Raw genomic sequence first — 13,991 nt, forward strand, 5'->3', positions numbered from 1 at the left:
CCCCCCCCCCCTGATGATTTCATTGTAATATCTTAACCTATCTTTCAAGTTCCCCCCATCTCATAAAAGTTAACTATTTTTGTTCCAACAATAATTCTGTATTTTCTATCTAGCATAATACCATGCTTAATTTCAGAGATATTATTTATCTAAAGCTAAGTTAACTGGCTTAGCTTTCGTGTTTTAATTCACTGGTAAACCTTCTAAATGTTTGACTATGGGGATCTGCATCTATTATGTTAATCTCTCACCTTTTTACTTAAAATATAAGTAATTATCTCATATAGACTACTGCTCTCAGTTTCTGATTTTCGCTTTATATGCCTTTACTGTATTCTCCATTTTCTTTAAATTTCTGTACTTCCCGGCCTCTCTTCTTCTTTTCCTTTCCTTCTCCCTCTTCTTCCTCTTAATTGTTTTATTTTTACCGCTATTCCCCTTAATGTTTATTTATATACCGCTATTCTTCTTCGGATTGTGGAACGTTTTTTAGCTCTCTTTTGTATTTCTGATGAAGTCTTTCATTCATTATAGAGTTATTTTAAATGTTTCACTTTTAAATCTGATATTACGCCTTCCAATCTATCCCAACTGTAAATAATGTCATTATCTTTCAACAGATTATCAGTGGTTTGTAACTTGCCGTTTTTTAAGAATTCTAACCGGGAGTCTTTATATATAATCATCACTTTCAAATCCTTCAACATTGCCTATAATGGCTGTGAACCTTTGGGAGCTAACGTCTTATGAAACTGGGGAACCAGTTGAGGGAATCTGTGCACTTGAAACTATCTAATTGAATTCTGTATTTGGACAAAGTCATGATTGTGGTAAGGAAACTGCTACTAATAGTAAAGAAGTATTAATTACTTTCAAACTTGATGTTTGAAAGCAACCTTCTTGCCTTGAACACCAGACGATGACTTTTTGACACTACTCAATATTTGTTGTGTTTCCTGTTCCCTTGAAATGTCACCATCTATATCTCTCTAATCAAACTAGTTGTCCATAATACAAGTCTAATATTTAACCCCCCTGCAGTCTGGATGTAACTTTCCACATGGGGCAACTTGCAATGTACAATCTCACAGATCTGGATCCACACACTGATTACCCTGCAGAGGGGCGGCCTCCACTGTCTTCAGTGGTGTGCATACCTGGGGTGCACCCTATTTAAGCCTATGAGGCTTGAATATGCACAAGCCTCCATTTGCATGGGAGGGGGTCTGGAACGGATCCCCTGCGACAATGGAGGGCCAACTGTACTCTGCTGAAAGATGCCTTATTCTGTGAAATTGATTCTGAGAATTGTGAGATGTGTGTTGACATTATCTTCCTCTTTTATATATGATTAGTTGATCAGCTCTTTCCCCAGTGTGTTGAATGATAGGGAATGGAAGTAACTCTAGGATCACTTCTTTGCTATTTCCAATTGGGCCTCTCATTTTCAAAAATGGCACTGTGACTTTACTGATACCGTAAATTATTCATCTGTAGGTCATATTTATTTTTTTACCCCAAAGCAACTGAGAGTAATGGGGGGAAGAAATAGATTAATTCAAAAGATTGGCTTTGCTTACTAATACTGTTTACGTGTTACATATCTAGTCAATATTGTTAGTGTTTCCCCTGGGAACAGTTGGTGAGCCACAACACTATTCGAACTGCAGAAGAAGAAGAGAAATGCAGTTTTTCTGACTAGTACAGTTTTGCCCTGTATGAATGCCACTAAATTATCAGTGTTAAGCATGACTTTTATCTTTAGCTCATAAAATGCTTTTGATGGCTTGCTAACGTTTGCAAAATAGTTTCCGGGCAAAAGATATCCCTTGGTCTTTTTAAAAGTCTTTATCTTCTCCAAATTACTCATTACTTGCACTGCCATTCATTGCTACTGAAGGGAGAAAATAGCTTAATATGCCTCCTGCACAGAACATCTCTAAAATGAAATTGCTCATATATAACTGTTTCTCTCTTAGTAATCCACATGAATTTCCCCCTCTAGGAAACTGGCTGGGACATGGGAGGTTGTGTTTTACTGCATCCTTCTTTTACCCCATCAAAGATTTAGATGGGACATATACGTGGTGCCTCGGGATACGAAATGATCGGGTTACGAAATTCCGGATACGAAAAAGTTGGATTGGCAAAAACTGTTTGGGTTACGAAATATTTTTTCGGGTTACGAAATTCATTTCGCGCGGAAATTCAAATGCTGCAAAGTGCAGCTAAGGCTTCCAGTGCTAACGGAAAAGTGTTTCGGGTTACGAAATTTTCGGGTTACGAAGGAATGGCGGAACGAATTAATTTCGTAACCTGAGCACCACTGTATAGAAAATATTTGGTCCTATTTTCACAGCCATTAACAAAGGTGCTCCTATTAACATCTTTGAAATGTTTTTGGAAACTATTCCGCCACATAATAGGTGGGAAATAAACAGAATAAATATAGCATGCTATTAAAGTTCTTCTGTTGATATCTTTGTTTACACAGGAAAAAGAGGGGGAAAAACCTTTGGCATATCTTTTGGTAAATTGGAATAGAAAGTCTTACTATGCTATTTTTCACAAGATTATTATGGTTTTGGTTTCCATTCCATATTTGATTGCTTGCATACCAAAATATTTTTACCTAACTGATTCTGAAAGATAAACATGCTTGCCCGTGATTTTTGAACATGGTTTGTTACTGAAATACAGATGGCACAGTGCACTAAGCTTTCAAAAGCAGTTGTACGAACTCATTATGTTCCTTATTTAGATTGCAGTCCAGTTGCAGTTAATTCAGTGGGGTACTTAAACATATTGGAATATATCCATGGTGATTCCTGTATAACAGGGTATATTTGTTTATGCTTGTTTGACTGGCCCGGATTCTCCCACTGCAAGACTGTCCAAATAGAAAAATAAAATAACCAATTATTGTTGTGGAATAAAGAATTTGCTGATGAACTTAGGGCCGAAACAGATGGTCACTTTGATCACCAGGTCGGACCACGTCAACCACATGCCACTGCCACCGATCTGGTGTTTTTCCAGCCTTTTGTGACAGAAAAAAAAGGCACAATTTCCATGCTGCCGTGGATTTAGGCACTCCTAATGTCTCATTGCCCGAGCCCGAAAAGCTGCTCCATGTAAACGACCGGGCGGCTTCTGCCAGCTTGGGGACCGTGCATATGCCATGCCCCAAGCTGCGGAGAAGCCAGTTTTGTTGCTGATCTGTTCCGCCCTTAGTTAGGCAAAGCATGTAAGAACCACATTAAGGCCAACTTCCATTGGGCCTAGAAAACTCTTTCTTAAACATCAACACATTAAATGACCAAGGCTAAATTTGATTTTTTTCATTTTCCCATTGGGAAGATTGTTTGTTACAAGACAAATATTCTGTTTTGTAGTGCTTGTATGGTGGCTTAAGGAGGAATGCAGCTTTTGTTAAGGCATTAAGGAGTTGGAAGAACATTTAAATCCTACCAATATGTCTGTCTTGCAGATGGCTGTCATTTTCCTGGCTGAGCTCTCATAAGAAGTAAAACTTAGGTGGAGGAAAAGATGACCGGGGAGGACACTGCTGGGAAAGGAACCCAACCCCCCCCCCCGCCGCTATCTCTTTGACCCCTCACACCCCACCTAATTTATATTGTTGTGGAATAAAGAATTTGCTGATGAACTTAGGGCCGAAACAGATGGTCACTTACTTGCTAATTAGCTTACTTGCTGTTCATCGCTATGATTTGGAATGCGGGGATATAAATAAATTTATTATATTAATTAATTAATTATTATGTGCAATGTTATCTTTAAAATAATTTATATCATATCAAGCTATCTTGTCTTTGGCAGAAAGCCTACTTGTCTTCGTTGATCCATTCTCTAAGCACCTTTTAAAGCCTTTCTGCCAATATTTCACTAAATAGTTTGTAGTCCACATTGGTAATGAGTTGGTCTATAGTTCTTCTATCTGAAGCTTCTTTGTTTTCCTTCAGTATCAAAGTGATGTTGGCATGTCTCCATGTTTCTGGAAAGTTGTTACCTTTTATGGCTTAATGTTTGTTTCAAGGTAAACAAAAGTTGCTCTTCAAAAACTTTAAAATATTCAACAGTGAAGCCATCTGGACCTGGCGCTTTATCATTCCCACATTTCCTTATGGCCTCCGATATTTCCACTGCTGTGATTGGCCCGTTTAATTTCTCTCGTTGTTCCTCAGAATAAGTGTTCTTCTTTGCGGTCTCTGCGAATCATACAAAATGGGTTTTACTGCGCCTGCGCAGTGCTGCTCGGAACCTATTGGAATCACTGGGCAAAGTTACTTTGCAACATATAGAAACTTTTTGGCGGTAACTCCGCCACCCGTTATAAGCCCCCTGCCTTCCGCTCTTTTTCCCCAGTTCCTTTTTCCGCTGCGCTAGCTGCTTCAGGGAACTTTCGCTTGCTTTTCTTGCTTGGATCACTTTCGTTTTTGACCTCGGACTGTACTTTGACCATTCTTTGTCTCCGCCCCTGGTAACTTCGAACTTCGGACTGTTGACCTCGTTTCGGATTCTTCTTTGGCTGTGTCATCTTCGGAAGGATGCCTGCGCCTTTAAAAAGTGCGACATCTGTGCGGCAAGGTGCCCATCCAGGATCCGCACTCCTCCTGCGTCCTTGCCTCGGCAAGAACATGACACCAAGGCTTGCCAACTTTGCAGGTCCCTCTCTTCTCAGGCCGGAAAAACCGTGAGTCCCGCTCACTTCAGCATCGCCCTGGGCAAGGTACAGGGGGGTTCCCGCGCGTCATCCATCCGCCTTCCGCGCCCCCCGCTTCATCTTCCAGGGCCAGCGTGTGCAGTGTGACTTCTGCCAAGGCTAGCGTTTCCAGCGTGGTATCTGTCCCGGCCGGGACAGCTCCTCCCCCCATCTCCGATGTGGCCCGTGGCTCGAAACCGCCCAGCACCACCGACGAACCCTCCAAGCGCCCCCATAAGTCTTCGGGGACTGGGGTACCGAACCTACGTCCAAATCCGGAAGGAACCGAGGATCGGCACGCGAAGAAGGGGACCGAGGCGGAGGTCCAACTCGCTTCGCCTTCATCTTCCAAGGCATCCAAGGCATCTCGTCACGCCGCCAGCCGAGAGAGCCGGCTTCGCCTTGGGAAGACCCTCCTCATCGGGAGCGGCCGCTGTCCTCCTAGATCACTCAGAGAATCCATTCTTTCCACCGGAGGAGACCCCTGTTCGGGAAAAAAGAGGCGCCACGAGAAGGCTGATCGCGACCCTGTTCCTAAAATCCAAGCGACCAAAGAAACAGGCCGGGACCGACTTGCCTCCTAAGGCGAAGCACAAGAAGCGTTCCCCTTCAAAGAAGGCCCGCGCTTCCACCCCAGCGCCTGAAGTCCAGCTGACCCCGTGCCGGACACGCCTCCTCCCCAACCCCCTTGGACTTTGTTCACGAGGTGGACGATGCCGCTCCCTCCTCTCCTCCCGGAGACGACCGCTGTTGTCCCCTGTTCCGAGGACGAGGACGACGGAGACATGTCCCATAGGCAGGAAGCACCGGACCTGTTCCTCGACACCCAGACGGCCGATACTTCATGTCCGTCACGAAGGAGGTGGCCCTCAACAGTTCACCAGGCTCAATCCCCGACCGCTGCCCGCAGGACGACACATCGGCCAGGTCGATCCCGAGTGCCTCCGTGAGGGAAAGGCCTCCATCCCCACCTCGCCGGCGCTCGCGCTCCTCGACGGCCCCATTCCGGTTCGGCCGAGATCCCAAGTCAGAGTGGTGGACGCTCCCCTCTCCTCTGACTTGGAGTCTGAAGATGAGCTCTCGCCCCATCTGAGGCTCCCTCGAGGAAGATGATCTCTCGGTGTCGGCTTCTCCCAGAGGATGCACACCCGGAGCCGTCTTCCCCAACCGACGACGTCCGTTCCTTCAGTGAGCACGGCGTTAAGATGGCCAGGGCCCTCGATCGAGCTCGCTTTCCCAGACGATGACGCTCGGATCCGGTGGAACGTCGGGTGCCGGACGGGTGCCCACACCACCCTGCCTTCCCCTGCTTCCATCACTGCAGACCATAGTCCAAAGGTCTTGGAACTCCTCAGCCTCACTGTCTGCCTCGTCCCGCAGGTAGAGTCACTCTACAGGGTCGCTCCGGCAAGCTGTTCCTGGTTGGCCGCCACCCCCAGGCTGAACTGCGATTGTTGAGGGAGCTCAACACAGCTTCGTTCCGAAGCAGGCTACCTCCCTGTCGACCGGAGGCGAAGAAAGTGGATGGCCTGGCCAAGAAGGCTTACTCGCAGCAGCCCTGGCGGGAAGGCCATCAACTATACCGCCTGCATGGGGGCCTATATCCAGACCCTCATGGAACGGATCTCCCCCCTCATCCCGGATGAAGTCCAAAGACAGTTGGTCGAGGTCAGGGTGAGACCCACTCCATCGGTAGTTGGCTCATCACCACTTCCAGAAACATGGCTGACTGCACGGGAGGGCCATGTCGGCATCGATGGCGCTCCGACGACACGCCTGGTTGAGGGCCTCGGACCTCACCCCACCGTCAGGCGGCCATCGAGGACATACCGCTCGACGGGACCGGCTCTTCCATGCCGAGACCGACACCGCCTGAACAGAAAGTTCAGGATGAGGCGGCAGTGAAGAAGCACGGCATGTCCGCTGCACGTGCTTCGCCATTCCGGAAGCGTCAGCGCCGTGGCAGCCGCAGGTCAGTCACAGGGGACCTTCTCCCGGGATCGGCAGTCCAACCAACAGGGCTCCCAGAGACGTCGCTACCCCTCGCAGTCTTCCTCCTCCTCTGGTCGTCGCAACTTCCCGCCTCAGTACCGCAAGTCCGCCGGCAGGACACCGACCAGGGAAGAGAGAGCCTGAGGGACGCAGCGTGCTTCGTCCCTCCTTCACCCCCCTTCTTTTTGGACATTTTGAGGCCCTTTGTTAACACCTGGACCTCAATAACATCGGACTCGTGGCTCTCAACATGTCCGTAGGGGATATGCCCTCGAGTTCCAAGAGCTCCCTCCAACTGGAGCCTTCATGTCCACTCCCCCCTGGACACCCTTCTCGACGAAGTGCGCACCTTGCTTGAAAAGGGGGCAATCTCCCCCTTTACCACCCCGACCAATGTCCTAGGGCCTTCTTCTCCAGGTACTTCACTGTACCGAAAGCGGATGGGGGCATCAGCCCATCCTGGACTTGAGACAATTGAACTTGTTTCCTCTTACCGTCGCTTTCGGATGGTAACTTTGGCTTCCATTCTGCCTCTGCTCCGCCAGGGCCTGTGGTTCGCGACCGTCGACCTGAAGGACGCTTACTTTCATATCGGGATCCGGGAGTCCCACCGGAGATTCCTCGCCTTCGCTGTCGGCTCCACCTCGTACCACTACAACGTTCTCCCCTTCGGCTTGGCCACGGCTCCAAGGGTCTTCACAAAGTGCATGGCACCGGTGGTGGCATACCTTCATCAAAAGGGCTTCATGGTTTTCCCTTACCTGGACGACTGGCTGTTCGCAGCCGAATCCCACCACGAACTGCAGGAGGCAGTCTCATTCGCCTTGCACCTCTTGGACTCCCTCGGGCTGGTCGTCAACAGGGAAAAGTCCCACTTCACACCGACCAGGCAGGTCAAGTTCATTGGGGCCATCCTCGACTCCGAAAGATGCTCCGCATTTCTTCCTCCAGACCGTTTCCGGGCCTTGACAGCGTCGCTCAGGCCTTGCATCTCCCACAGAAGGGTGAGGGCCAGAGATGTTCAAGTCGCCCTGGGCCACATGGCATCAATGACGTTCGTCACCCCTTGGGCAAGACTTCGCCTTCGACCTCTGCAGTCCTGGTTCCTCTCGGTCTTCTCTCCCATAGAGGACCCCCCGTCCAGGTGGCTCACGGTACCGAGACCGGTAGCCGCTTCCCTGAGATGGTGGTTGGACCGCCGCAGCGTCTGCACCGGGGTGCCTTTTCACCAGCCCCAGTCGCAACTGACTCTGACAACCGATGCATCCCTGGAGGGATGGGGCGCCCACCTGCTCGACCTGGTTGTCAAGGACAGATGGTCCACCCAAGACAAGCTCCTCCATATCAACGCCCTGGAGATGCTGGCAGTCGAAAAGGCATTGAGAGCATTCGAGTTCGCCGTCACAGGCAAGGTGGTCCTCCTGAGGACGGACAATACCACCGTGATGTATTACATCAACAAACAAGGAGGCACCAGATCCAAGACCCTGCTCGACTTTACGCTCCGCATCTGGGACTGGTGCATCCAGAGACGCGGCCTCCTCCAGGCGATTCACCTTCCCGGAGAGGACAACGAGCTGGCAGACCGCCTCAGCAGATCTCCGTCGGTGTGCCACGAGTGGAGGCTCCATCCCGAGATGGTCAGCGACCTCTTTGACCGATGGGGAACCCCCCGGATCGACCTCTTCGCGACCAGGTGGAACAGCCACTGTCCCCAGTTCTGCTCCAGGAAGCGAATGGACGGATCCCTCGGAGACACATTCGCTTTCATCTGGACGGGAGAGCTCCTCTACGCCTTCCCTCCATTCCCGCTCATCATCAGGGTGGTGTCCAAGATGACAACGGACCGCTCGCATGCGATCCTGATCACCCCGTGGTGGCCGAGGCAGCCTTGGCTTGCATCCCTCCTCCACCTCTCCAGGAGATGCTTCCTCCGCCTCGATCCCCGCCCGGACCTGCTGTCGATCCAGGACGGACGGATTCTCCACCCAGACATCGAGAGCCTGCCGCTGGTAGCCTGGAGGATACAGCCCTGACTGCCCTGCCGGAGGCAGTAAGGACGGTGATCCTGGCTGCAAGAAAACCTTCCACCCAACGGTCCTATGCCCTCAAATGGAAGAGATTTGGCCTCTTCCTCGACCAAAAGGGTTTGTCTCCTGCTCAGGTGTCCACTCCAGTCGTGCTGGAGTTTTTGATGGTACTTTTAGATGAGGGGCTATGCCTCGCATCCGTCAAATGCTACCTGTCTGCCATTTGTGCCAAGTACCAATTCGGGGGGAGGGCTTCCTTTTTTAAGGACCCCTTGGTGAAGGGGTTCCCTAAGGGATGTGCCAATCTGTATCCTCCGGTGTCGGTACCGGCACTGGCTTGGAGCTTGGAGGCGGTACTGTCCGCGCTCCAATCCAAGCCCTTTGAACCGATGGTCACAGCGGACTTGAGACTACTGACTTGGAAAACCACTTTCCTTGTGGCCATCACCTCTGCCCGCCGTGCGGGCGAACTCTGTGCCTTGCGGAGGGACCAACCCTTCCTGAGGTTCCACAAGGACAAAGTGGTCCTCCGTACAGACATTACCTTCTTGCCAAAGGTTGTGTCTGCTTTCCACATGTGTCAGGACATTGTGTTGCCCACCCTCGCATCCAGCCCGACTTCGGATGCGGAGCAACGCCTGCACTCTCTTGACGTCAGGAGAGCTCTGGCTTTTTATTTAGACAGAACTGCTGCCTCCAGTCGCTCCGAAAGACTTTTCCAATGCTATTCGGAGCCAAAGAAGGGGTTGCCTGTGTCCACGCAGAGGTTTTCCAAATGGGTGGCTGGTACCATCCACCTCTGCTATGAACTGCTGGGCAAACCTCTCCCTGGCAGGGTTCGGTCTCATTCCACAAGGGCAATGTCAGCATCCTCTGCATTCCTGTCGGGGATTCCCTTGGAGGATGTCTGCAAGGCTGCTGTCTGGTCCCAACCTTTGACTTTTATTAAGCATTATAGGTTGGACACCAGAGCCATCCGAGACGCAGCTTTCGGGAGGGCTGTGTTGGTTTCAGGGCTGCATTGATTGCACTACTGATGGTTTCTGTTTGGCACTTATTTTCATATGCCACTGTTTATAATTTGTTGAATGTTGGTTTCCACAAATTCTATGGGGCTGGTCTTGCACGACCTCTTGTTCCCTTCTCAGGTTCAGCAAGGTTATTGCTATGTTTGCCTTTTCCATGAACAAAAAGACTGACTCCTTTTATGGTTCAAGGTGTTTATTGCTGCAATAAATATACCTTTGGTTTACCATAGCTTTGGGTTCAGGACACTCCCTCCGCCGCATACCTAAGCTTGTCAGTCTAAACCCATTTATATGATTCGCAGAGACCACGAAGAAGAAGGACAGGTTGCTTACCTGTAACGGTATTTCTTCGAGTGGTCATCTGCGAATACATACAAATCCCACCCGTCCTTCCCCTCAGTGTCCTGCTCCCATTGGCTCTTTCCATCGCCTGCTTGGCGGAAAAATTGCGGAACTGGGGAAAAGAGCGGAAAGGCAGGGGCCTTATAACGGGTGGGCGGAGTTACCGCCAAAAAGTTTCTGTATGTTGCAAAGTAAACTTTGTCCAGTGATTCCAGTAGGTTCCGAGCAGCACTGCACAGGCGCAGTGAAACCCATTTGTATGTATTCGCAGATGACCACTCGAAGGAATACCGTTACAGGTAAGCAACCTGTCCTTATCTCCGCTTTGTTAATAAATTCTGTAATTTTCTGTTTAGGTATGTAGTTTCCTTTGTATAGCTTAGCAAAGTAATTATGGAACAAATTTTTGATGGTGTTCTGGTTGTTAGTCACCTTCAAATCACTATCTTTTATTTCTGTTATGTAGTTCCTTTCTCTTTGTTTTCTTAATTGATACGACAACCATCTGCCTGGTTTATTTCCCTGTTCGAAGTATCTTTGTTTGAGGGATTTCAATTTCCTTTGCATTTCTGCTGTTTCCTCTACTTCAATCTGCTTTTTAAGTATTTTTATTTCATTTAGAGTCTTCTTACTTGTGGTATCTTTTTCTAGTTCTTTTTCTTTATCTCTTAAATTGTTGTGAATTGTGTTCACTTTGATTTTTTTCTCTTTTTGAATTCTGAAATTTTGTTGAATGAAAAAGCCTATGTTGTGATGCTTCTTGTTTTGTTTTTCTGGTATTCATTTTTATAGGATTTCTCGTCCTCCTTTGGATCCAGGGTTTTCTTTCTCCTGCTAGCCTTGGCTTTCCTCTCACGTCTTTTCTCTGTCCCTTCAGTTGTTTGTCCTCTGTTTACTAGACCGCGTCCTCCTTTAGCTCCAGAGTTCTCTTTCTCCTATTAGCTTTGTCTTTCTTTTCTCCTCCTTCCTCTCACCACTCTTATAGGACCGCGGTTTCTTGCCTTTTCTATCACCTTCTTTGCTCCCTTTACTTCTTTCCTCTGTCCCTTTACTGTCACCTTCCTTTCTCTTACTAGCCTTGGCTTTCTCTCTTTGTTGAACCGCATCCTCCTTTGACTGGAGTTCTCTTTTCTCCTGTTAGCCTGGGCCTTCTCTCCTCCTCCTTCTTCTCACCACTCTTTTGGTACTGCGTTTCTTGCCTTTACTCTCACCTTCTTTGCTCCTCTCGCGTCTTTACTCTGTCCCTTCAAATGTCTGTCCTCTGTTTGCTGAGCCACGTCTTCCTTTGGCTCCAGAGTTCTTTTTCTCCTGTATCGCCTTCTTTACTCCTTTCACGTCTTTCCTCTCTCTCTTCAGTTGTCTATCCTCTATTTGCTAAGCCGCGTCCTCCTTTGGCTCTGAAGTTCTCTTTCTCCTGTTAGCCTTGGCTTTCTCTCCTCTTCCAATCTCTCCTCCCTTTTCCATCTCTTATTTTCTGATCCGGACCCTTCTCTCTCTTGCTTACGCGTTTTGGATCTTTCTCTTCACAGCTGTTTATGGTCAAAGCTTTAATTGAAATCTGCTTAGTGACACCTGGGTTTCTCTGCTTGCTCTTTAGCGTCTTCTTATTTTCTTCTTTAATTTATTTTAAATAACTGCAAGGAGAGCTTTCTTCCATTAATTGAAAGAAAAAGAATATATATATATATATATATATATACACACACACACAGTCTCTTCTCCTTGCGATATTTCCCCTTTTAGGAGATAGAGCCCCTAAGTATTCCTTTTTACCTTCTCTCTTTACTCCTTACTCACAGTTTGTCTCATCTCCCACAGTACTGTTTCTAGTCTGTTGTAAAGTTTTTTCTGAAGATGTGTTAGTCCACTAGTTTCCTGGCAATCCTGTTTACTTTCTGTTTATTTCTTGTCTCCTCTCTTCTTTTAAAAAGTTGGTGGCTGCTCTAGTGCCATTTTCAGCTTCCCAACCAAGCGCCGGTTACCTCTGAGGTCTCACTGTCACATTGCCGCTCCTGGGGGGGGGGGTCCGTGAGGGGGGACCCTCACGGCCTCCCACCGGGGCGAGTCGTTCCGAGACAGGACTAACCTCTGCTGGGGTTCCTTCGTCCAGCTAATGCCGTAGCTGGGGTTTTTCCCGCACCGCGATGGTTTTGCGGATAGGGAAAACGCTGAGTTGGAAGACGTCCTTGAGAGCCTCTCTCGGATGCGTCTGGCAAGCAGCCATTCCTAACCGGAAGTCGACTCGTATATGTCTTAAATTTTCAAATGCTGTATTTTTAGTTGGAAAACAAAAGTGACTACTCTCAACCCTGAGAACTCCTGTTTTTTTCAAAAAATTAATGTGGCCATGAGTTCTGAACAAAATATAAATTCTTTGTAGAAGGAGCTGGTTCATTGTAAGGTGTCTATAAAATAAGTATCTTTCACCCATTTCTCTGTTCTATTAACCTTTTAAAAATAGCACCTTGTAAAGAGAAGTAAAAACACTTTCAATACTGAGTACAAATACGTCAGGATGAATAAAATGTCTTCTTTCTAGTTGGTTCGCCTCTGCAATGAAGGTGCTCGAAAAATGGAAAGGACTGAAATGATGTACACTATCAACTCCCAGCTGGAATTCAAAATCAAGGTTTGATATTTTCCTTCATGCTTTTATTGTGCAAACTTTAATCTTTGCTTATTTTTAGTGATACGTTATCATAGCTAGAGTAAATATAGTTATCTGGGGAATGAAGGGTTATTGGGCTGATGTTCTAGGAGAAGGCAAACGAGTTCATATCTTGAAAGCAGCTGTGATGCTTGAAGCATACTCAATTGACATAATTGCTGATGGGAATCTAGTTCCCTCAAACCAAGCAGAAAAAAGCTTTTGGTTAGGTTGTGTTCTTTAAAAAAGCTATGCCATCCAGTTGACATACATTACCTAGACATATATCCCAGATAATCATAGCATACTTCCTCTGCAGAATGTTTCAACATGCAAAGCTGAAAAAATAACTCAGTGTTGTCTTGCTGCATTTATCTCCCTTGACTTCTCACATTACCAATATTTGTCATGTTATCCTCCTTTTTTTCATTTTTAAAGGTGGAGTTGTTTTTCCCTCTTCCACATACTTCAGATAAGCACATTTTGGATTACATTCTACTAAATATAGGCAATTTCTTAGGCCATTATAATTCCAGCTCTAATTTTTCTTTAACAATATTGGGGGGGAGGAATCTAAGGTTGTTGTGTCTTCTGAGTCCTTATCTTATTCCTTATACAGTTCCTTGCTTACTTTAGGTTACAGTAATAAAATACAGCTTAATTATGATAAAGCAAACCATACTGTGGGGAAAAGGATTAAGGAAGCTGGAAGAGATGCATCAAGAATCAAATATTTCATTTAAAAGGTCATGGAACCTCCTAGGTTTAGGATGAAGTGGTTAGCCCCATCCATGTATGGAGAGGAATTCTGTCATCTGAAGGGATGGCAAATTTTCCACCTCAGTTCTCCTATTACATTCATGGAAATCTCCACTGGCATAAAGCTGTCACTGGCACTAAGCCCTGAAAGTGTTACAAAGGCCCAGTAAAGATGGGCAGGAAGCACTGTCATGGGCTCAAAACTAGAGCTCGGGAGAGTGCAGCAACCACACGCTCCTGAGCCCTAGTATGTGTGGCACCATTATTGAGTGGCACTGCCCACATGGGGAACATATCCATGACGTATGGGCATCTGAGCGCCCAAACATCAGTGTCAGGAAGGCCCGTAATAGGGCTGCGTCTCAGCCCTTATGACGTCCTCAGGAAGAAGCCACTCTAGGCAGCTTCTTCCTGCTGGTTTGGTTGCTGCGGCAGTGATCCTCAACAAAGAGGGGCAGCGTTTCCCCGCC

At 47.5% G+C, this 13,991-nt stretch overlaps 1 protein-coding gene across 7 annotated transcripts in view; it reads left to right on the forward strand.

The window, feature by feature from the left end:
* ARHGEF26 (Rho guanine nucleotide exchange factor 26) overlaps nucleotides 1-13,991 on the forward strand; it is a 116,782-nt gene that overhangs the window by 56,570 nt on the left and 46,221 nt on the right. For all 7 annotated transcript variants that reach the window (XR_006103020.1, XR_006103019.1, XM_042459441.1 and 4 more), the window contains one exon: nucleotides 12,655-12,744. Coding sequence is in view for 5 of the 7 variants with exons in the window: in XM_042459441.1 (XP_042315375.1) it covers nucleotides 12,655-12,744 (90 nt within the window). In the remaining 2 variants the exon portion in view is untranslated. The remainder of the gene's footprint in view (nucleotides 1-12,654; nucleotides 12,745-13,991) is intronic.

This window comes from Sceloporus undulatus, chromosome 3 (genome assembly GCF_019175285.1).
Source record: "Sceloporus undulatus isolate JIND9_A2432 ecotype Alabama chromosome 3, SceUnd_v1.1, whole genome shotgun sequence".
Lineage (NCBI taxonomy): Eukaryota > Metazoa > Chordata > Lepidosauria > Squamata > Phrynosomatidae > Sceloporus > Sceloporus undulatus.